This window comes from Scyliorhinus torazame, unplaced genomic scaffold, assembly GCF_047496885.1.
Source record: "Scyliorhinus torazame isolate Kashiwa2021f unplaced genomic scaffold, sScyTor2.1 scaffold_436, whole genome shotgun sequence".
Lineage (NCBI taxonomy): Eukaryota > Metazoa > Chordata > Chondrichthyes > Carcharhiniformes > Scyliorhinidae > Scyliorhinus > Scyliorhinus torazame.
In genome coordinates this window covers 74,284-97,225 of record NW_027308163.1, presented here as the reverse complement: position 1 = coordinate 97,225, position 22,942 = coordinate 74,284, and the positions used below count along the sequence as shown (strand labels likewise).

General features: G+C 54.6%; 1 protein-coding gene across 1 annotated transcript in view; it reads right to left on the bottom strand.

The window, feature by feature from the left end:
* Positions 1 to 22,942, bottom strand: part of LOC140406290 (evolutionarily conserved signaling intermediate in Toll pathway, mitochondrial-like) — a 78,842-nt gene that overhangs the window by 2,204 nt on the left and 53,696 nt on the right. The window contains exons 3-6 of the mRNA XM_072494403.1: positions 11,951 to 12,392; positions 8,048 to 8,271; positions 7,290 to 7,347; positions 4,370 to 4,509 (exon numbers count right to left, since the gene is read on the bottom strand). Coding sequence (XP_072350504.1) covers positions 4,370 to 4,509; positions 7,290 to 7,347; positions 8,048 to 8,271; positions 11,951 to 12,392 — 864 coding nt within the window. The remainder of the gene's footprint in view (positions 1 to 4,369; positions 4,510 to 7,289; positions 7,348 to 8,047; positions 8,272 to 11,950; positions 12,393 to 22,942) is intronic.

Sequence of the window (22,942 nt, the reverse complement as noted above, 5' to 3'; positions counted from 1 at the left end):
AGTGTCCAAAGATGTACAGTTTAGGTGGATCGGTCGTGTTAAATTGTCCCCTAGTGTCCAAAGATGTACAGGTTAGGTGGATTGGCCGTGTTAAATTGTCCCCTAGTGCCCAATGATGTACAGGTTAGGTGGATTGGCCGTGTTAAATTGTCCCCTAGTGCCCAATGATGTACAGATTAGGTGGATTGGCCGTGTTAAATTGTCCCTTAGTGTCCAAAGATGTACAGGTTAGGTGGGTTGGCCGTGTTAAATTGTCCCTTAGTGTCCAAAGATGCACAGGTTAGGTGGATTGGCCATGTTAAATTGTCCCTTAGTGTCCAAAGATGTGCAGGTTAGGTTACGGGGATTGAGGGGGGTGGCGCTCGTTCAGTGGGTCGGTGCAGACTCGATGGGCCGAACGGCCTCCTTCTGCCCTGTTTGAATTCCACGTTTCTATCGACACGGGGCACGAGATCGACCCCACCCAGAATACTGCCAACGATTCAGGTCCCCTTGTCCATAGAAAGGTCAACCGACGTGAGTCAGTGACGGGTGAGTCAGTGACGGGTGAGTCAGTGACGGGTGAGTCAGTGACGGGTGAGTCAGTGACGGGTGAGTCAGTGACGGGTGAGTCAGTGACGGGTGAGTCAGTGACGGGTGAGTCAGTGACGGGTGAGTCAGTGGCGGGTGAGTCAGTGACGGGTGAGTCAGTGACGGGTGAGTCAGTGACGGGTGAGTCAGTGACGGGTGAGTCAGTGACGGGTGAGTCAGTCGATCCCGGGTAGGGAGGGATTTTCAGGGGGGCACAAAAGTACAGCACAGGAACAGGCCCTTCGGCCCTCCAAGCCCGTGCCGACCATGCTGCCCGACTAAACTACAATCTTCTACACTTCCTGGGTCCGTATCCCTCTATTCCCATCCTATTCATGTATTTGTCAAGATGCCCCTTAAATGTCCCTATCGTCCCTGCTTCCACCACCTCCTCCGGCAGCGAGTTCCAGGTACCCACTACCCTCTGGGTAAAAAACTTGCCTCGTACATCTCCTCTAAACCTTGCCCCTCGCACCTTAAACCTATGCCCCCTAGTAATTGACCCCTCTACCCTGGGGAAAAGCCTCTGACTATCCACTCTGTCTATGCCCCTCATAATTTTGTAGACCTCTATCAGGTCGCCCCTCAACCTCCGTCGTTCCAGTGAGAACAAACCGAGTTTATTCAATCGCTCCTCATAGCTAATGCCCTCCATACCAGGCACCATTCTGGTAAATCTCTTCTGCACCCTCTCTAAAGCCTCCACATCCTTCTGGTAGTGTGGCGACCAGAATTGAACACTATACTCCAAGTGTGGCCTAACTAAGGTTCTATACAGCTGCAACATGACTTGCCAATTCTTATACTCAATGCCCCGGCCGATGAAGGCAAGCATGCCGTCGGCCTTCTTGACTACCTTCTCCACCTGTGTCGCCCCTTTCAGTGACCTGTGGACCTGTACACCTAGATCTCTCTGACTGTCAATACTCTTGAGGGCTCTACCATTCACTGTATATGGAACGGGGCGACTAGGGGGCCTTTCACAGTGACTCCATTGAAGCCTACTTGTGACGATAAGCGATTATTATTTTCATTTCATTTAGAACATAGAACATAGAACGATACAGCGCAGTACAGGCCCTTCGGCCCACGATGTTGCACCGAAACAAAAGCCCTCTAACCTACACTATGCCATTATCATCCATAGGTTTATCCAATAAACTTTTAAATGCCCTCAATGTTGGCGAGTTCACTACTGTTGCCGGTAGGGCATTCCACGGCCTCACTACTCTTTGCGTAAAGAACCTACCCCTGACCTCTGTCCTATATCTATTACCCCTCAGTTTAAAGCTATGTCCCCTCGTGCCAGCCATTTCCATCCGCGGGAGAAGGCTCTCACTGTCCACCCTATCCAACCCCCTGATCATTTTGTATGCCTCTATTAAGTCTCCTCTTAACCTTCTTCTCTCCAACGAAAACAACCTCAAGTCCCTCAGTCTTTCCTCATAAGATTTTCCCTCCATACCAGGCAACATCCTGGTAAATCTCCTCTGCACCCGCTCCAAAGCCTCCACGTCCTTCCTATAATGCGGTGACCAGAACTGTACGCAATACTCCAAATGCGGCCGTACCAGAGTTTTGTACAGCTGCAACATGACCTCCTGACTCCGGAACTCAATCCCTCTACCAATAAAGGCCAACACTCCCTAGGCCTTCTTCACAACCCTATCAACCTGGGTGGCAACTTTCAGGGATCTATGTACATGGACACCTAGATCTCTCTGCTCATCCACACTTCCAAGAACTTTACCATTAGCCAAATATTCCGCATTCCTGTTATTCCATCCAAAGTGAATCACCTCACACTTCTCTACATTAAACTCCATTTGCCACCTCTCAGCCCAGCTCTGCAGGTTTCAAGGGGGCTGACGCCTGGGTGAGGCAGCGCAAAGATTATTATTATTACGCCAAGATTCTCGCCAAGGGGAGGTTGGGGGGCCGCCTTCCGCAGGTGTGGGGCCACCTGGGATGGCCACTTGCGGCAAGAAACATGGACGTTCGCAAAGCCTGAAGGGAAATGCGGCCAATGCGAGATTCAGGCAGGCACAGAGTCTGAACGTATATCTGTGAGCCAGGAACCCAGACGGCATCGAAACCCCCAACCGATTAGCATTTAATGCCCCATCTCCGTAAGACAAAGGACTGACACTCGAGCGACCGATACAATCCCAGACATTTCGGCGCCACTCCCTGTACCCGGGAAGCGTCGACCACAGGGTCAGCGACCGCTTAGGACACGCCCGGCCGTCAAGGACCACCCCTTTATTGGCTCAGATCGAACGCAGCGATCGGGAACTGCCCAATTAGTGGGGTCCAAACCTAAGGACAGCCCAAAGGAGCGCGAAACCCCCCCCCCCCCCCCAAGGATAAAGAGAGACCGCCAGGCGTTCGACCCTCTCTTGGACCTGGCCCACCGGCAACGTCCACCTCCAATCGCAGCACAGCCAGTTCAAGCTCAGCGCCCACTGCCAGACGGATGAGACCCACCGGGCAGCAGTTACTCCCCCAGACCCGATAGACCCAGAATCGAACAACGGCCACTGTCCCCCTGACCTAAGCCGGGTGCCTGAAGTTCAGTACAGGTTGTCTTAGTTGTTAGGTGTAGTTAACTCGTAGTGTTTATGCTGCATGTGTAAGTAAATCTCGTGTGTAAATAAAGTATCATTGATCCTGATTAACTCGTTGTTTGGCTGTTTGAGCGATACCTGGTCGAACCTTGTGACGGTATCATTCGATACCTGGCGACTCCGAGCATTAGAACATAGCTATCAAAAGGAAGAAGGGCAAACGCAGTGACTGCCGTAGTTAGAGCAGGTTAAAAAAGGCGATTGGGGAGGCAGGCGTCCTCAAATGCGAGACCCTTCCTATCGTCAGGGGAACGGCTGGATGCGGAGAAGGTGTTCGACCCTGTGGACTGGAGTCGCTTCTGGCCAGCGTTGGAATCGAGCCCAAATTTGAAGCCTGGGCCCACTTGTTGGATCAGGCACCACGGGCGAGGGTGGGTTTCCTCCGGGCGCTCCGGTTTCCTCCCACAAGCCCCGAACGTGCGGACTGCGCGCAGGCAGTGACCCGAGCCGGGAATCGAACCCGGGGACCCTGGTCCCTGTGAGGCAGCAGTGCTAACCACCCCGCAAGGACGCGCTGTTCGGGTGAATCGGACATTCTGAGTTCTCCCTCCGCGTACCCGAACTGGCGCCGGAATGTGGCGACCAGGGGATTTTCACGGTAACCTCGTTAGGCCGAGATGGGCCCCCGAGGCCACGCCCCCCCCACACCTGGACACTGCAGGCCAGAACATCGAGGGAACGCTGGGGGGGGGGGGGGTGTTTCCTGCACCGGGGAGGGTGGGGGGGGGGGGCCTCAAATGGGGTCTGGCCTGCGTTCGGTTCCCACCGATCGTCGGGCCGGCCTCTCTGAGGGAGGGCCTCCTCTCCTCCGCCGCTCCTGCAAGATCCATCCGCCACCTTCCTGCGGGGCGGCCGCTGGGGGGGGGGGGGGGGCGACCTCTGCGTCGCCTCTTCCAAAAGAGTTAGCCCACTTGAAATGAAAACCGCTTAGCGTCACGAGTCGGCTTCAACGAAGGTACCGTGAAACGCCCCCTAGTCGCCACATTCCGGCGCCTGTTCAGGGAGGCCGTTACGGGAATCGAACCGCGCTGCTGGCCTGCTTTCAAAGCCAGCGATTTAGCCCAGTGTGCTAACCCAGCCCCTCCAGTAGAATTTGGCGATTTCTTTCGCGGTCCAGCCCGAGGCACAAGAGGGTATAACTAGGGGGGAGGTGGGGGGGGGTTCCCGCTCACCTCGGCACCCGGGTCGCCGCGGAGGATGTAGTACTGCACGCACGTCCTGCGCAGCCACAGCGGGAAGGGGCCCTCGACGAAAACGGGACGGCGGCTATCGTGGCGGGCCAGGAGATCTCGCTGGTCGGGGCTTTGGATCCCTGGAGGGAGGAGGGTGGGGGGGAAGAGGAGGTTAGTTTGCAAACAGTATCCCGTACTCGCTCTTCCCGTCACTCTTCAAAGTGGCCGATCGAGTCGACTCTTCCGAACTAGAGCGGGTGCAAACGTCAACCGTTTGCAATCCATACGCTCTGCCACCCAGCTCCCTCTACATCACGGAACTCTGCCACCAACCCGCCTTTAACAATTCTTCAAAAAATGGACCAATGGAATCAGTCCCGTCCATTCGGCCCATCGAGTCAGCGCCGCCCCTCCGAAAAGAGCCGTCTACCTACGCCCTCCCCCCCCCCAATCCTGTCCCCGTAAGCCCGCACACCGATCACTTGCACGTCTTTGGACTGTGGGAGGAAACGGGGAGAAGGCGCAGACGCCGCACAGTCAGCGGCCCAAGCCGGGAATCGAACCCGGGTCCCTGGCGCCCTGAGGCGGCGGCAGTGCCAACCGCTGTGCCACCGTCCCGCCCGCCTGGTACCCCGTTCGCCAGAGTTTTTGGCCCCACCTGCCTGCGCCCCCTTACGTCCTCTTCGCATCTTACTGTCCCGCCTGCGCGCGGTGGGGGCGAGCTGCCTTCCTGAACCCCTCGCAATCCCGTGTGGGGTCGGTACACCCACCGTGCTGTTAGCTCTGGGGTTCGACCCGGCGACAGCGAAGGAACGGCCGATAGTCGGGGTGGGGAGTGACTCGGAGGGGAACCTCCAGGCGGTGGGGTTTCCAGGTATCTGCGGCTCTTGTCCTTCTGGATGGTAACGGTTGTGGGTTCGGGGGGGAGCGCCGCCTGAGGAACCTCGGTGAGTTGCTGCCGTGCCTCTTGTAGACGGGACACACGGCTGCCACTGTCCGACGGCGGTGGTGGAGCGTTTGAATGTTCGTGGAAGGAGGAGCAATCAAGCTGCTTTGTCCGGGACGGTGTCGAGCTTCTCAAGTGTCGTCGGGAGCCGGGCTCACCCAGGCGAGCGGGGGGTGGTCCCGTCGCGCTCCTGACTTGTGTCCGTGTGGGTGGCCGACGGGCTTTTTGGGGGGGGGGGGGGTCAGGGGGTGAGTTACTCTCAGCAGGATTCCCAGGTTTCGGTAGGGTGAACGTGGGGGAGATGTAGAAGGATGGGTGAGTAAATTTGCAGATGACACTAAAGTCGGTGGAGTTGTGTACAGTGCGGACGGATGTAGCAGGTTACAGAGGGACATAGATAAGCTGCAGAGCTGGGCCGAGAGGTGGCAAATGGAGTTTAATGCAGAAAAGTGTGAGGTGATTCATTTTGGACGGAATAACAGGAAGACAGAATACTGGGCTAATGGTAAGATTCTTGGCAGTGTGGATGAGCAGAGAGATCTCGGTGTCCATGTACATAGATCCCTGAAAGTTGCCACCCAGATTGAGAGGGTTGTGAAGAAGGTGTACGGTGTGTTAGCTTTTATTGGTAGAGGGATTGAGTTCCGGAGTCAGGAGGTCATGTTGCAGCTGTACAAAACTCTGGTGCGGCCGTATTTGGAGTATTGCGTGCAATTCTGGTCGCCGCATTATAGGAAGGATGTGGAAGCATTGGAAAGGGTGCAGAGGAGATTTACCAGAATGTTGCCTGGTATGGAGGGAAGATCTTATGAGGAAAGGCTGAGGGACTTGAGGCTGTTTTTGTTGGAGAGAAGAAGGTTAAGAGGTGACTTAATTGAGGCATACAAGATGATCAGAGGATTGGATAGGGTGGACAGTGAGAGCCTTTTTCCTCGGATGGTGATGTCTAGCACGAGGGGACATAGCTTTAAATTGAGGGGAGATAGATATAGGACAGATGTCAGAGGTAGGTTCTTTACTCAGAGAGTAGTAAGGGCGTGGAATGCCCTGCCTGCAACAGTAGTGGACTCGCCAACACTAAGGGCATTTAAATGGTCATTGGATAGACATATGGACGATAAGGGAATAGTGTAGATGGGCTTTAGAGCGGTTTCACAGGTCGGCGCAACATCGAGGGCCGAAGGGCCTGTACTGCGCTGTTATGTTCTATGTTCTATGTTCTAGAGTGAGCGAGACCAGGGCTGGGGAGAGCGGGGAGGGGATGGAACATCGTGGTGAGGAATTCCCGAATCAATCCATCCCGGAGGAACGTCGTTACCCAAAAGAGTGGGGAGAATGTGGAACTCACCGCTGCAGGGAGCGGTTTGAAGCTAACGCCGTAACTCAGGCCAGGATTCGAGGGGGGAACTCCGCCTCCCTCCCCCTGAATCTCGGAGGGTGGATCCATTGCCGTCGACGCCTGGGCCACTTTGGCTGCTTCTCTCGGCGACAGCGGAGATACCACGTCGCTGGCTTGACAGGGCAACGGAGGGGGACGAGATCTCCCATTCCCCCAAAATCTGCCGAACCCGAGTGTACCGAATTTCCAACGGACAGGACGGGCGTCGCTTCCAGGGTTGGGGGGGGGCGGGCGTGACGGATTCGGCCGATTGCGTTCAATCGACCGCTGGTTTGGCGATGGGCGCACTCGGGGTCGCCCCTGCCAGTGCTGCCCCCTCTCCCCGCCTCCGCTGCTCCGCAGCGCCGAAACAAAATGGCCGCCATCGGTTTCCTTTTTGCCCCCTTCCCGGCAGCGCGCACCCAGAGGCGCGCGCGATCCGCCCGCGCTCAAGTCTTGCGGAGTCCACGGTCACGTGACCCACTTCAGCCCAACACCCCCACCCCACCCCACCCCCTCAGGAGGAGGACTGGGCCTCACTCCCTGCTCCCGATCGCCGCGCAAACAGGCGCCAGGAGAGACGCCGGAATGCTCACCTACGATGTGTGGCACGCGGACCTCGAGGGCGTCGGGTCCCAGGTACGAGCGAGGCGCCTGCAAAAAAAAAAAAAAAACAACAAAAAAAAAAAAAAAAACGGCGGGTTTCCCGGACGTTAGACGGGGGCCGTCGCTTGGGGGAGGGGGGGGGGCAGCGCCAGGGTGGGTGGGTTAATCGTTCACAGGGCATGGCCGTCGCCAACATTCGCAGCCCATCCCTAATCGCCCTTCAGGGGGGGGGGGGGGGGGGGCAGCAGAGAGTGAGTCAACAACGTCGCTGTGGGTCTGGAGCCACACGTAGGCCCGGAGCCACACGTAGGCCCGGAGCCACACGTAGGCCCGGAGCCACACGTAGGCCCGGAGCCACACGTAGGCCCGGAGCCACACGTAGGCCCGGAGCCACACGTAGGCCCGGAGCCACACGTAGGCCCGGAGCCACACGTAGGCCCGGAGCCACACGTAGGCCCGGAGCCACTCGTAGGCCCGGAGCCACACGTAGGCCCGGAGCCACACGTAGGCCCGGAGCCACACGTAGGCCCGGAGCCACACGTAGGCCCGGAGCCACACGTAGGCCCGGCCGGGCGAGGGCGGCAGATTTCCTTCCCGAAGAAGGACATCAGTGGACCGGGCGGGTCTTTCCGACGATCGGGAAATGGCGGAGTGCCGAATTCACGTTTCGGCATGTGGGGGACTCGCGCCGGGGGGTGGGGGGCGGAGCGCAGTCCCGTTCCCCCGCCCTCTCCCGGGGCGGGCTTACCTGGTAGACGGTGACCTGGCCGCTGAGGTCGTTGGCGATCCGCCTCAGGCCGAGCCGGGCGATCTCCACCGGGTCCGACGGCGGTGGCTGGGGCAGCGGGAAGGGGTTGACGTGCCTGAAGCGGGGGAACCAATACAGGAGGCGCTGGAACTTCCTCAGCGGGTGGCTCTTCGCCCCGAAGACTTGGATCAAGAGGGTCTTCGTCTCCACGTCCGGCAAGATCCCTGGGATGGGGGTGGGGGGGGGGGGGGGGGGAGATCGTCAGGGACATTCACCAAGTACAGCAAGATCCCATTCCGTGACCGCCCTCCCTGTGTCTCTGTAACCACCTCCAGCCCCCACAATTCCCATCCTCCTCTTCAAATCCCTCCCTCGCCCCCTACCTCCCTATCTCTGTAACCTCCTCCAGGCCCTACAATTCTCATCCTCCTCTTCAAATCCCTCCCTCGCCCCCTCCCTCCCTATCTCTGTAACCTCCTCCAGGCCCTACAATTCCCATCCTCCTGTTCAAATCCCTCCCTCGCCCCCTACCTCCCTATCTCTGTAATCTCCTCCAGGCCCTACAATTCTCATCCTCCTCTTCAAATCCCTCCCTCGCCCCCTCCCTCCCTATCTCTGAAACCTCCTCCAGGCCCCTACAATTCCCATCCTCCTGTTCAAATCCCTCCCTCCCTATCTCTGTAACCTCCTCCAGCCCCCACAATTCCCATCCTCCTGTTCAAATCCCTCCCTCGCCCCCTACCTCCCTATCTCTTTAACCTCCTACAGGCCCTACAATTCCCATCCTCCTGTTCAAATCCCTCCCTCGCGCCCCCACTTCCTATCTCTGTAACCTCCTCCAGGCCCTACAATTCCCATCCTCCTGTTCAAATCCCTCCCTCGCGCCCCCACTCCCTATCTCTGTAACCTCCTCCAGGCCCTACAATTCTCATCCTCCTGTTCAAATCCCTCCCTCGCCCCCTCCCTCCCAATCTCTGTATCCTCCTCCAGCCCCTACAACTCTCATCCTCCTGTTCAAATCCCTCCCTCCCTCCCTATCTCTGTAACCTCCTCCAGCCCCTACAATTCTCATCCTCCTCTTCAAATCCCTCCCTCGCCCCCCCCCTCCCTCCCTATCTCTGTATCCTCCTCCAGGCCCTACAATTCTCATCCTCCTGTTCAAATCCCTCCCTCGCCCCCTCCCTCCCTATCTCTGTAACCTCCTCCAGCCCCTAGAATTCCCATCCTCCTGTTCGAATGCCTCCCTCACCCCTCCCTATCTCCCTAACCTCCTCCAGCCCCGACAATTCTCATCATCCTGTTCAAATCCCTCCCTCCCTCCCGGTCTCTGTAACCTCCTCCAGCCCCTACAATTCCCATCCTCCTGTTCAAATCCCTCGCTCGCCCACTCCCTCCCTACCTCTGTAACCTCCTCCAGCCCCTACAATTCACATCCTCCTGTTCAAATCCCTCCCTCGCCCCCTACCTCCTTATCTCTGTAACCTCCTCCAGCCCCGACAATTCTCATCCTCCTGTTCAAATCCCTCCCTCGCCCCCTCCCTCCCTATCTCTGTAACCTCCTCCAGCCCCTACAATTCTCAACCTGTTCAAATCCCTCCCTCGCCCCATCCCTCCCTATCTCTGTAACCTCCTCCAGCCCCTGCAATTCTCATCCTCCTCTTCAAATCCCTCCCTCGCCCCCTACCTCCCTATCTCTGTAACCTCTTCAGCCCCGACAATTCTCATCCTCCTGTTCAAATCCCTCCCTCGCCCCCTCCCTCCCTATCTCTGTAACCTCCTCCAGGCCTCACAATTCTCATCCTCCTGTTCAAATCCCTGACTCCCTCCCTATCTCCGTAACCTCCTCCAGCCCCCACAACCCTCATCCTCCAGTTCAAATCCCTCCCTCGCCCCCTCCCTATCTCTGTAACCTCCTCCAGCCCCGACAATTCTCATCCTCCTGTTCAAATCCCTCCCTCCCTCCCTATCTTTATAACCTCCTCCAGGCCCTACAATTCTCACCCTCCTGTTCAAATCCTTCCCTCACTCCCCTCCCTCCCTATCTCTGTAACCTCCTCCAGCCCCTACAATTCTCATCCTCCTGTTCAAATCCCTCCCTCCCTATCTCTGTAACCTCCTCCAGCCCCTACAATTCTCATCCTCCTTTTCAAATCCCTCCCTCGCCCCCTCCCTCCCTATCTCTGTAACCTCCTCCAGCCCCTACAATTCTCATCCTCCTGTTCAAATCCCACCCTCGCCCCCGCCCTCCCTATCTCCGTAACCTCCAGCCCCTACAATTTCCATCCTCCTGTTCAAATCCCTCCCTCCCCCCTCCCTCCCTATCTTCTAACCTCCAGCCCCTACAATTCCCATCCTCCTGTTCAAATCCCTCCCTATCTCTCTCACCTCCTCCAGCCCCGACAATTCTCATCCTCCTCTTCAAATCCCTCCCTCGCTCCCTCCCGATCTCTGAAAACTCCTCATTGGGGTTTAGGTCCATTGGGATTGTGTAGAGTGGGAGTGAACGTGAAGGGGTTTGGGTCCATTGGGATTGTGTAGAGTGGGAGTGAACGGGAAGGGGTTTGGGTCCATTGGGATTGTGTAGAGTGGGAGTGAATGGGAAGGGGTTTCGATCCATTGGGATTGTGTAGACTGGGAGTGAACGGGAAGGGGTTTGTGTCCATTGGGATTGTGTACAGTGGGAGTCAACGGGAAGGAGTTTGGGTCCATTGGGATTGTGCAGAGTGGGAGTGAACGGGAAGGGGTTTGGGTCCATTGGGATTGTGTAGAGTGGGAGTGAACGGGAAGGGGTTTGGGTCCATTGGGATTGTGTAGAGTGGGAGTGAACGGGAAGGGGTTTGGGTCCATTGGGATTGTGTACAGTGGGAGTGAACGGGAAGGGGTTTGGGTCCATTGGGATTGTGTACAGAGGGAGTGAACGGGAAGGGGTTTGGGTCCATTGGGATTGTGTAGAGTGGGAGTGAACGGGAAGGGGTTTGGGTCCATTGGGATTGTGTAGAGTGGGAGTGAACGGGAAGGGGTTTGGGTCCATTGGGATTGTGTCAAGTGGGAGTGAACGGGAAGGGGTTTGTGTCCATTGGGATTGTGTAGAGTGGGAGTGAACGGGAAGGGGTTTGTGTCCATTGGGATTGTGAAGAGTGGGAGTGAACGGGAAGGGGTTTGGGTCCATTGGGATTGTGTAGAGTGGGAGTGAACGGGAAGGGGTTTGTGTCCATTGGGATTGTGTAGAGTGGGAGTGAACGGGAAGGGGTTTGGGTACATTGGGATTGTGTACAGTGGGAGTGAACGGGAAGGGGTTTGGGCCCATTGGGATTGTGTAGAGTGGGAGTGAACGGGAAGGGGTTTGGGTCCATTGGGATTGTGTAGAGTGGGAGTGAACAGGAAGGGGTTTGGGTCCTTTGGGATTGTGTGGAGTGGGAGTGAACGGGAAGGGGTTTGTGTCCATTGGGATTGTGTAGAGTGGGAGTGAACGGGAAGGGGTTTGGGTCCATTGGGATTGTGTAGAGTTGGAGTGAAGGGAAAGGGGTTTGGGTCCATTGGGATTGTGTAGAGTTGGAAAAAAGGGAAAGGGGTTTGGGTCCATTGGGATTGTGTAGAGTGGGAGTGAACGGGAAAGGGTTTGGGTCCATTGGGATTGTGTAGAGTGGGAGTGAACGGGAAGGGGTTTGGGTCCTTTGGGATTGTGTGGAGTGGGAGTGAACGGGAAGGGGTTTGTGTCCATTGGGATTGTGTAGAGTGGGAGTGAACGGGAAGAGTTTTGGGTCCATTGGGATTGTGTAGAGTGGGAGTGAACGGGAAGGGGTTTGTGTCCAATGGAATAGGAGTGAGTGGGCGAGGAGCTTGCAGGAATACCACGAATGGGATGTGAGCATTTGAGCGGGAGACAGGGCGGGGGGAACTCACCGTAGTTCTCCATCTGCTCAAGGACCTGGATGGCACATTCCTGCTGTCTGGGGAAGTGGTTGAACATCCGCTGAATGTAGTTACGAGGAACGAAGACCTCCTTGGGGAAGACATCAAGCAGTTTGTTGTAGACGGCGAGTTCCCGCTCCACCCCGAACTCCGGCATTTTTCGCAGTGCCATGTAGATGAACTCCACGTGTCCCCGCCGCCGGATGTCGCGTTTGCAGAAGGCGCGCAGCACCCGCTCGTAGGTGCCCCGCGTCCCGGACTGGCGCTGGGCCTCCTCGAACAGGTCCTCGTACGTCACAAGGGCTTGCTCCTGCTGGCCGCCATCCTTCTGCGGGTCAGCCAGCGAGGGGTGGCTGCTGGGTGGTCCCTGGGCCGTCCGTGCGCTCGTGTGGAACGGCCCCGCGCGCGGCCAAGGACAGCGGCCGCTGAGGAGCTGGAACAAGGAGAGAAAGAACAACAAACACTCCCAGGACAGGTACAGCACGGGGTTAGATACAGAGTAAAGCTCCCTCTACACCATCCCCATCAAACACTCCCAGGACAGGTACAGCACGGGGTTAGATACAGAGTAAAGCTCCCTCGACACTGTCCCCATCAAACACTCCCAGGACAGGTACAGCACGTGGTTAGATACAGAGTAAAGCTCCCTCTACACTGTCCCCATCAAACACTCCCAGGACAGGTACAGCACGGGGTTAGATACAGAGTAAAGCTCCCTCTACACTCTCCCCATCAAACACTCCCAGGACAGGTACAGCACGGGGTTAGATACAGAGTAATGCTCCCTCTACACTGTCCCCATCAAACACTCCCAGGACAGGTACTGCACGGGGTTAGATACAGAGTAAAGCTCCCTCTACCCTGTCCCCATCAAACACTCCCAGGACAGGTACAGCATGGGGTTAGATACAGAGTAAACCTCCCTCTACACTGTCCCCATCAAACACTCCCAGGATAGGTACAGCACGGGGTTAGATACAGAGTAAAGCTCCCTCTACACTGTCCCCATCAAACACTCCCAGGGCAGGTACAGCACGGGGTTAGATACAGAGTAAAGCTCCCTCTACACTGCCCCCATCAAACACTCCCAGGACAGGTACAGCACTGGGTTAGATACAGAGTAAAGCTCCCTCTACACTGTCCCCATCAAACACTCCCAGGACAGGTACAGCATGGGGTTAGATACAGAGTAAACCTCCCTCTACACTGTCCCCATCAAACACTCCCAGGATAGGTACAGCACGGGGTTAGATACAGAGTAAAGCTCCCTCTACACTGTCCCCATCAAACACTCCCAGGACAGGTACAGCACTGGGTTAGATACAGAGTAAAGCTCCCTCTACACTGTCCCCATCAAACACTCCCAGGACAGGTACAGCACGGGGTTAGATACAGAGTAAAGCTCCCTCTACACTGTCCCCATCAAACACTCCCAGGACAGGCACAGCACGGGGTTAGATTCAGAGCAAAGCTCCCTCTACTTTAGATACAGAGTAAAGCTCCCTCTACACTGTCCCCATCAAACACTCCCAGGACAGGTACAGCACGGGGTTAGATTCAGAGTAAAGCTCCCTCTACACTGTCCCCATCAAACACTCCCAGGACAGGGACAGCACGGGGTTAGATACAGAGTAAAGCTCCCTCTACACTGTCCCCATCAAACAATCCCAGGACAGGTACAGCACGGGGTTAGATACAGAGTAAAGCTCCCTCTACACTGTCCCCATCAAACATTCCCAGGACAGGTACAGCACGGGGTTAGATACAGAGTAAAGCTCCCTCTACACTGTCCCCATCAAACATTCCCAGGACAGGTACAGCACGGTGTTAGATACAGAGTAAAGCTCCCTCTACACTGTCGCCATCAAACATTCCCAGGACAGGTACAGCACGGTGTTAGATACAGAGTAAAGCTCCCTCTACACTGTCGCCATCAAACATTCCCAGGACAGGTACAGCACGGTGTTAGATACAGAGTAAAGCTCCCTCTACACTGTCCCCATCAAACACTCCCAGGACAGGTACAGCACGGTGTTAGATACAGAGTAAAGCTCCCTCTACACTGTCCCCATCAAACACTCCCAGGACAGGTACAGCACGGTGTTAGATACAGAGTAAAGCTCCCTCTACACTGTCCCCATCAAACACTCCCAGGACAGGTACAGCACGGAGTAAGATACAGAGTAAAGCTCCCTCTACACTGTCCCCATCAAACACTCCCAGGACAGGTACAGCACGGAGTTAGATACAGAGTAAAGCTCCCTCTACACTGTCCCCATCAAACACTCTCAGGACAGGTACAGCACGGGGTTAGATACAGAGTAAAGCTCCCTCTACACTGTCCCCATCAAACACTCCCAGGACAGGTACAGCACGGGGTTAGATACAGAGTAAAGGTCCCTCTACACTGTCCCCATCAAACACTCCCAGGACAGGTACAGCACGGGGTTAGATACAGAGTAAAGCTCCCTCTACACTGACCCCATCAAACACTCCCAGGACAGGTACAGCACGGGGTTAGATACAGAGTAAAGCTCCGTCTACACTGTCGCCATCAAACACTCCCAGGACAGGTGCAGCACGGTGTTAGATACAGAGAAAAGCTCCCTCTACACTGTCACCATCAAACACGCCCAGGACAGGTACAGCACGGGGTTAGATACAGAGTAAAGCTCCCTCCACACTGTCCCTATCAAACACTCACAGGACAGGGAGAGCACGGGGTTAGATTCAGAGTAAAGCTCCCTCTACTTTAGATACAGAGTAAAGCTCCCTCTACACTGTCCCCATCAAACACTCCCAGGACAGGTACAGCACGGGGTTAGATTCAGAGTAAAGCTCCCTCTACACTGTCCCCATCAAACACTCCCAGGACAGATACAGCATGAGGTTAGATACAGAGTAAACCTCCCTCTACACTGTCCCCATCAAACACTCCCAGGACAGGTACAGCACGGGGTTAGATACAGAGTAAAGCTCCATCTAGACTGTCCCCATCAAACACTCCCAGGGCAGGGACAGCATAGGGTTAGATACAGAGTAAAGCTCCCTCAACACTGTCCCCATCAAACACTCCCAGGACAGGTACAGCACGGTGTTAGATACAGAGTAAAGCTCCCTCTACACTGTCGCCATCAAACATTCCCAGGACAGGTACAGCACGGTGTTAGATAGAGAGTAAAGCTCCCTCTACACTGTCGCCATCAAACATTCCCAGGACAGGTACAGCACGGTGTTAGATAGAGAGTAAAGCTCCATCTACGCTGTCGCCATCAAACACTCCCAGGACAGGTACAGCATGGGGTTAGATGCAGAGTAATGCTCCCTCTACACTGTCGCCATCAAACACTCCCAGGACAGGGACAGCACGGGATTAGACACAGAGTAAAGCTCCCTCCACACTGTCCCCATCAAACAGTCCCAGGACAGGTACAGCACGGGGTTAGATAAAAATAAAAGTTCCCTCTACACTGTCCCCATCAAACACTCCCAGGACAGGTGCAGCACGGGGTTAGATACAGAGTAAAGCTCCGTCTACACTGTCTCCATCAAACACTCCCAGGACAGGTACAGCACGGGGTTAGATACAGAGTAAAACTCCCTCTACACTGTCCCCATCAAACACTCCCAGGACAGGTACAGCACGGGGTTAGATACAGAGTAAAGCTCCGTCTACACTGTCGCCATCAAACACTCCCAGGACAGGGACAGCACGGGGTTAGATACAGAGTAAAGCTCCATCTACACTGTTCCCATCAAACACTCCCAGGACAGGTACAGCACGGGGTTAGATACAAAGTAAAGCTCCCTCTACACTGTCCCCATCAAACACTCCCAGGACAGGTACAGCACGGGGTTAGATACAGACTAAAGCTCCCTCGACACTGTCCCCATCAAACAATCCCAGGACAGATACAGCACGGGGTTAGATACAGAGTAAAGCTCCCTCTACACTGTCCCCATCAAACACTCCCAGGACAGGTACAGCACGGGGTTAGATACAGAGTAAAGCTCCCTCTACACTGTCCCCATCAAACACTCCCAGGACAGGGACAGCACGGTGTTAGATACAGAGTAAAGCTCCCTCTACACTGTCCCCATCAAACACTCCCAGGACAGGTACAGCACGGGGTTAGATACAGAGTAAAGCTCCCTCTACACTGTCCCTATCAAACACTCACAGGACAGGGAGAGCACGGGGTCAGATACAGAGTAAAGCTCCCTCTACACTGTCCCCATCAAACACTCCCAGGACAGGTACAGCACGGGGTTAGATACAGAGTAAAGCTCCCTCTACACTGTCCCCATCAAACACTCCCAGGACAGGTACAGCACGGGGTTAGATATAGAGTAAACCTCCCTCTACACTGTCCCCATCAAACACTCCCAGGACAGGTACAGCACGGTGTTAGATACAGAGTAAAGCTCCCTCTACACTGTCGCCATCAAACACTCCCAGGACAGGTACAGCACGGGTTTAGATACAGAGTAAAACTCCCTCTACACTGTCCCCATCAAACACTCCCAGGGCAGGTACAGCACGGGGTTAGATACAGAGTAAAGCTCCATCTACGCTGTAGCCATCAAACACTCCCAGGACAGGTACAGCACGGTGTTAGATACAGAGTAAAGCTCCCTCTACACTGTCGCCATCAAACACTCCCAGGACAGGGACAGCACGGGGTTAGATAAAAATAAAAGTTCCCTCTACACTGTCCCCATCAAACACTCCCAGGACAGGTACAGCACGGGGTTAGATACAGATTAAAGCTCCCTCTACACTGTCCCCATCAAACACTCCCAGGACAGATACTGCACGGGGTTGGACACAGAGTAAAGCTCCCTCCACACTGTCCCCATCAAACACTCCCAGAACAGGTACAGCACGGGGTTAGATACAGAGTAAAGCTCCCTCTACACTGTCCCCATCAAACACTCCCAGAGCAGGTACAGCACGGGGTTAAATAAAAATAAAAGTTCCCTCTACACTGTCCCCATCAAACACTCCCAGGACAGGGACAGCACGGGGTTAGATACAGAGTAAAGCTCCATCTACGCTGTCGCCATCAAACACTCCCAGGACAGGTACAGCACGGGGTTAGATACAGAGTAAAGCTCCCACTACACTGTCCCCATCAAACACTCCCAGGAGAGGTACAGCACGGGGTTAGATACAGAGTAAAGCTCCCTCTACACTGTTCCCATCAAACACTCCCAGGACAGGTACAGCACGGGGTTAGACACAGAGTAAAGCTCCCTCCACACTGTCCCCATCAAACACTCCCAGGACAGGTACAGCACGGGGTTAGATACAGAGTAAAGCTCCCTCTACACTGTCCCCGTCAAACACTCCCAGGACAGATACAGCACGGGGTTAGATACAGAGTAAAGCTCCCTCTACACTGTCCCCATCAAACACTCCCAGGACAGGTACAGCACAAGGTTAGATACAGAGTAAAGCTCCCTCTACACTGTCCCCATCAAACACTCCCAGGACAGGTACAGCACGGGGTAAGACACAGTGTAAAGCTCCCTCTACACTGTCCCCATCAAACACTTCCAGGACAGGTACAGCACGGGGTTAGATACAGAGTAAAGCTCCCTCTGCACTGTCCCCATCAAACACTCCCAGGACAGGTACAGCACGAGGTTAGATACAGAGTAAAGCTCCCTCTACACTGTCCCCATCAAACACTCCCAGGACAGGTACAGCACGGGGTTAGATACAGAGTAAAGCTCCCTCTACACTGTCCCCATCCAACACTCCCAAGACAGGTACAGCACGGGGTTAGATACAGAGTAAAGCTCCCACTACACTGTCCCCATCAAACACTCCCAGGACAGGGACAGCACGGTGTTAGATACAGTGTAAAGCTCCCTCTACACTGTCCCCATCAAACACTCCCAGGACAGGTACAGCACGGGGTTAGATACAGAGTAAAGCTCCCACTACACTGTCCCCATCAAACACTCCCAGGACAGGGACAGCACGGTGTTAGATACAGAGTAAAGCTCCCACTACACTGTTCCCATCAAACACTCCCAGGACAGGTACAGCACGGGGTTAGAGACAGAGTAAAGCTCCCTCGACACTGTCCCCATCAAACAGTCCCAGGAAAGGTACAGCACGGGGTTAGATAGAGAGTAAAGCTCCCTCTACACTGTGCTCATCAAACACTCCCAGGACAGGGAGAGCACGGGGTTAGATACAGAGTAAAGCTCCCTCTACACTGTCACCATCAAACACTCCCAGGACAGGTACAGCACGGGGTTAGAGACAGAGTAAAGCTCCCTCTACACTGTCCCCATCAAACACTCCCAGGAAAGGTACAGCACGGGGTTAGATAGAGAGTAAAGCTCCCTCTACACTGTCCTCATCAAACACTCCCAGCACAGGGAGAGCACGGGGTTAGATACAGAGTAAAGCTCCCTCTACACTGTCCCCATCAAACACTCCCAGGACAGGTACAGCACGGGGTTAGATACAGAGTAAAGCTCCCTCTACACCGTCCCCATCAAACACTCCTAGGACAGGTACAGCACGGGGTGAGATACAGAGTAAAGCTCCCTCTACACTGTCCCCATCAAACACTCCCAGGAAAGGTACAGCACGGTGTTAGATACAGAGTAAAGCTCCCTCTACACTGTGGCCATCAAACACTCCCAGGACAGGTACAACACGGGGTTAGATACAGTGTAAAGCTCCCTCTACACTGTCCCCATCAAACACTCCCAGGACAGGTACAGCACGGGGTTAGATACAGAGTAAAGCTTCCTCTACACTGTCCCCATCAAACACTCCCAGGACAGGTACAGCACGGGGTTAGATACAGAGTAAAGCTCCCTCGACACTGTCCCCATCAAACAATCCCAGGACAGATACAGCACGGGGTTAGATACAGAGTAAAGCTCCCTCTACACTGTCCCCATCAAACACTCCCAGGACAGGTACAGCACGGGGTTAGACACAGTGTAAAGCTCCCTCTACACTGTCCCCATCAAACACTCCCAGGACAGGTACAGCACGGGGTTAGAGACAGAGTAAAGCTCCCTCTTCACTGTCCCCATCAAACACTCCCAGGAGAGGTACAGCACGGGGTTAGATACAGTGTAAAGCTCCCTCTTCACTGTCCCCATCAAACACTCCCAGGACGGTACAGCACGGGGTTCGATGCAGAGTAAAGCTCCCTCTACACTGTCCCCATCAAACACTCCCAGGAAAGGTACAGCACGGGGTTAGATAGAGAGTAAAGCTCCCTCTACACTGTCCTCATCAAACACTCCCAGGACAGGGAGAGCACGGGGTTAGATACAGAGTAAAGCTCCCTCTACACTGTCCCCATCAAACACTCCCAGGACAGGTACAGCACGGGGTTAGATACAGAGAAAAGCTCCCTCTACACTGTCCCCATCAAACACTCCCAGGACAGGGACAGCACGGGGTTAGATACAGAGTAAAGCTCCCTCTACACTGTCCTCATCAAACACTCCCAGGACAGGGAGAGCACGGGGTTAGATACAGAGTAAAGCTCCCTCTACACTGTCCCCATCAAACACTCCCAGGACAGGGACAGCACGGGGTTAGATACAGAGTAAAGCTCCCTCTACACTGTCCCCATCAAACACTCCCAGGACAGGGAGAGCACGGGGTTAGATACAGAGTAAAGCTCCCTCTACACTGTCCCCATCAAACACTCCCAGGACAGGTACAGCACGGGGTTAGATACAGAGTAAAGCTCCCTCTACTTTAGGTACAGAGTAAAGCTCCCTCTACACTGTCCCCATCAAACACTCCCAGGACAGGTACAGCACGGGGTTAGACACAGAGTAAAGCCCCCTCTACACTGTACCCATCAAACACTCCCAGGACAGGGACAGCACGGGGTTAGATACAGAGTAAAGCTCCCTCTACGCTGTCCCCATCAAACACTCCCAGAACAGGTACAGCACGGGGTTAGATAGAGAGTAAAGCTCCCTCTACACTGTCACCATCAAACACTCCCAGGAGAGGTACAGCACGGGGTAAGATACAGAGTAAAGCTCCCTCTGCACTGTCCCCATCAAACACTCCCAGGACAGGTACAGCACGGTGTTAAGATACAGAGTAAAGCTCCATCTACACTGTCCTCATCAAACACTCCCAGGACAGGGACAGCACGGGGTTCGATACAGAGTAAAGCTCCCTCTACACTGTCCCCATCCAACACTCCCAGGAGAGGTACAGCACGAGGTTAGATACAGAGTAAAGCTCCCTCTACACTGTCCCCATCAAACACTCCCAGGAAAGGTACAGCACGGGGTTAGATACAGAGTAAAGCTCCCTCTATACTGTCCTCATCAAACACTCCCAGGAGAGGTACAGCACGGGGTTAGATACAGAGTAAAGCTCCCTCTACACTGTCCCCATCAAACACTCCCAGGACAGGTACAGCACGGTGTTAGATACAGAGTAAAGCTCCCTCTACACTGTCCCCATTAAACACTCCCAGGACAGGTACAGCACGGGGTTAGATACAAAGTAAAGCTCCCTGTACACTGTCCCCATCAAACACTCCCAGGAAAGGTACAGCACGGGGTTAGATACAGAGTAAAGCTCCCTCTACACAGTCCCCATCAAACACTCCCAGGACAGGTACAGCACGGGGTTAGATACAGAGTAAAGCTCCCTCTACACTGTCCCCATCAAACACTCCCAGGAGAGGTACAGCACGGTGTTAGATACAGAGTAAAGCCCCCTCTACACTGTCCCCATCAAACACTCCCAGGACAGGTACAGCACGGGGTTAGATACAGAGTAAAGCTCCCTCTACACTGTCCCCATCAAACACTCCCAGGACAGGTACAGCACGGGGTTAGATACAGAGTAAAGCTACCTCTACACTGTCCCCATCAAACACTCCCAGGACGGTACAGCACGGGGTTCGATACAGAGTAAAGCTCCCTCTGCACTGTCCCCATCAAACACTCCCAGGGCAGGTACAGCACGGGGTTAGATACAGAGTAAAGCTCCCTCTACACTGTCCCCATCCAACACTCCCAGGAGAGGTACAGCACGGGGTTAGATACAGAGTAAAGCTCCCTGTACACTGTCCCCATTAAACACTCCCAGGTCAGGTACAGCACGGAGTTAGATACAGAGTAAAGCTCCCTCTACACTGTCCCCATCAAACACTCCCAGGACAGGTACAGCACGGGGTTAGATACAGAGTAAAGCTCCCTCTACACTGTCCCCATCAAACACTCCCAGGACAGCTACAGCACGGTGTTAGATACAGAGTAAAGCCCCCTCTACACTGTCCCCATCAAACACTCCCAGGACAGGTACAGCACGGGGTTAGATACAGAGTAAAGCTCCCTCTACACTGTCCCCATCAAACACTCCCAGGACAGGTACAGCACGGGGTTAGATACAGAGTAAAGCTACCTCTACACTGTCCCCATCAAACACTCCCAGGACGGTACAGCACGGGGTTAGATACAGAGTAAAGCTCCCTCTATACTGTCCTCATCAAACACTCCCAGGAGAGGTACAGCACGGGGTTAGATACAGAGTAAAGCTCCCTCTACACTGTCCCCATCAAACACTCCCAGGACAGGTACAGCACGGTGTTAGATACAGAGTAAAGCTCCCTCTACACTGTCCCCATTAAACACTCCCAGGACAGGTACAGCACGGGGTTAGATACAAAGTAAAGCTCCCTCTATACTGTCCTCATCAAACACTCCCAGGACAGGTACAGCACAGGGTTAGATACAGAGTAAAGCTCCCTCTACACTGTCCCCATCAAACACTCCCAGGAAAGGTACAGCACGGGGTTAGAAACAGAGTAAAGCTCCCTCTACACAGTCCCCATCAAACACTCCCAGGACAGGTACAGCACGGGGTTAGATACAGAGTAAAGCTACCTCTACACTGTCCCCATCAAACACTCCCAGGACAGGTACAGCACGGGGTTAGATACAGAGTAAAGCTCCCTCTACACTGTCCCCATCAAACACTCCCAGGACAGGTACAGCACGGGGTTAGATACAGAGTAAAGCTCCCTCTACACTGTCCCCATCAAACACTCCCAGGACAGGTACAGCACGGGGTTAGATACAGAGTAAAGCTCCCTCTACACTGTCCCCATCCAACACTCCCAGGAGAGGTACAGCACGGGGTTAGATACAGAGTAAAGCTCCCTGTACACTGTCCCCATTAAACACTCCCAGGACAGGTACAGCACGGAGTTAGATACAGAGTAAAGCTCCCTCTACACTGTCCCCATCAAACACTCCCAGGACAGCTACAGCACGGTGTTAGATACAGAGTAAAGCCCCCTCTACACTGTCCCCATCAAACACTCCCAGGACAGGTACAGCACGGGGTTAGATACAGAGTAAAGCTCCCTCTACACTGTCCCCATCAAACACTCCCAGGACAGGTACAGCACGGGGTTAGATACAGAGTAAAGCTACCTCTACACTGTCCCCATCAAACACTCCCAGGACGGTACAGCACGGGGTTCGATACAGAGTAAAGCTCCCTCTGCACTGTCCCCATCAAACACTCCCAGGGCAGGTACAGCACGGGGTTAGATACAGAGTAAAGCTCCCTCTACACTGTCCCCATCCAACACTCCCAGGAGAGGTACAGCACGGGGTTAGATACAGAGTAAAGCTCCCTGTACACTGTCCCCATCAAACACTCCCAGGACAGGTACAGCACGGGGTTAGATACAGAGTAAAGCTACCTCTACACTGTCCCCATCAAACACTCCGAGGACAGGTACAGCACGGGGTTCGATACAGAATAAAGCTCCCTCTACACTGTCCCCATCAAACACTCCCAGGACAGGTACAGCACGGGGTTAGATACAGAGTAAAGCTCCCTCTGCACTGTCCCCATCAAACACTCCCAGGACAGGGACAGCACGGGGTTAGATACAGAGTAAAGCTCCCTCGACACTGTCCCCATCAAACACTCCTAGGACAGGTACAGCA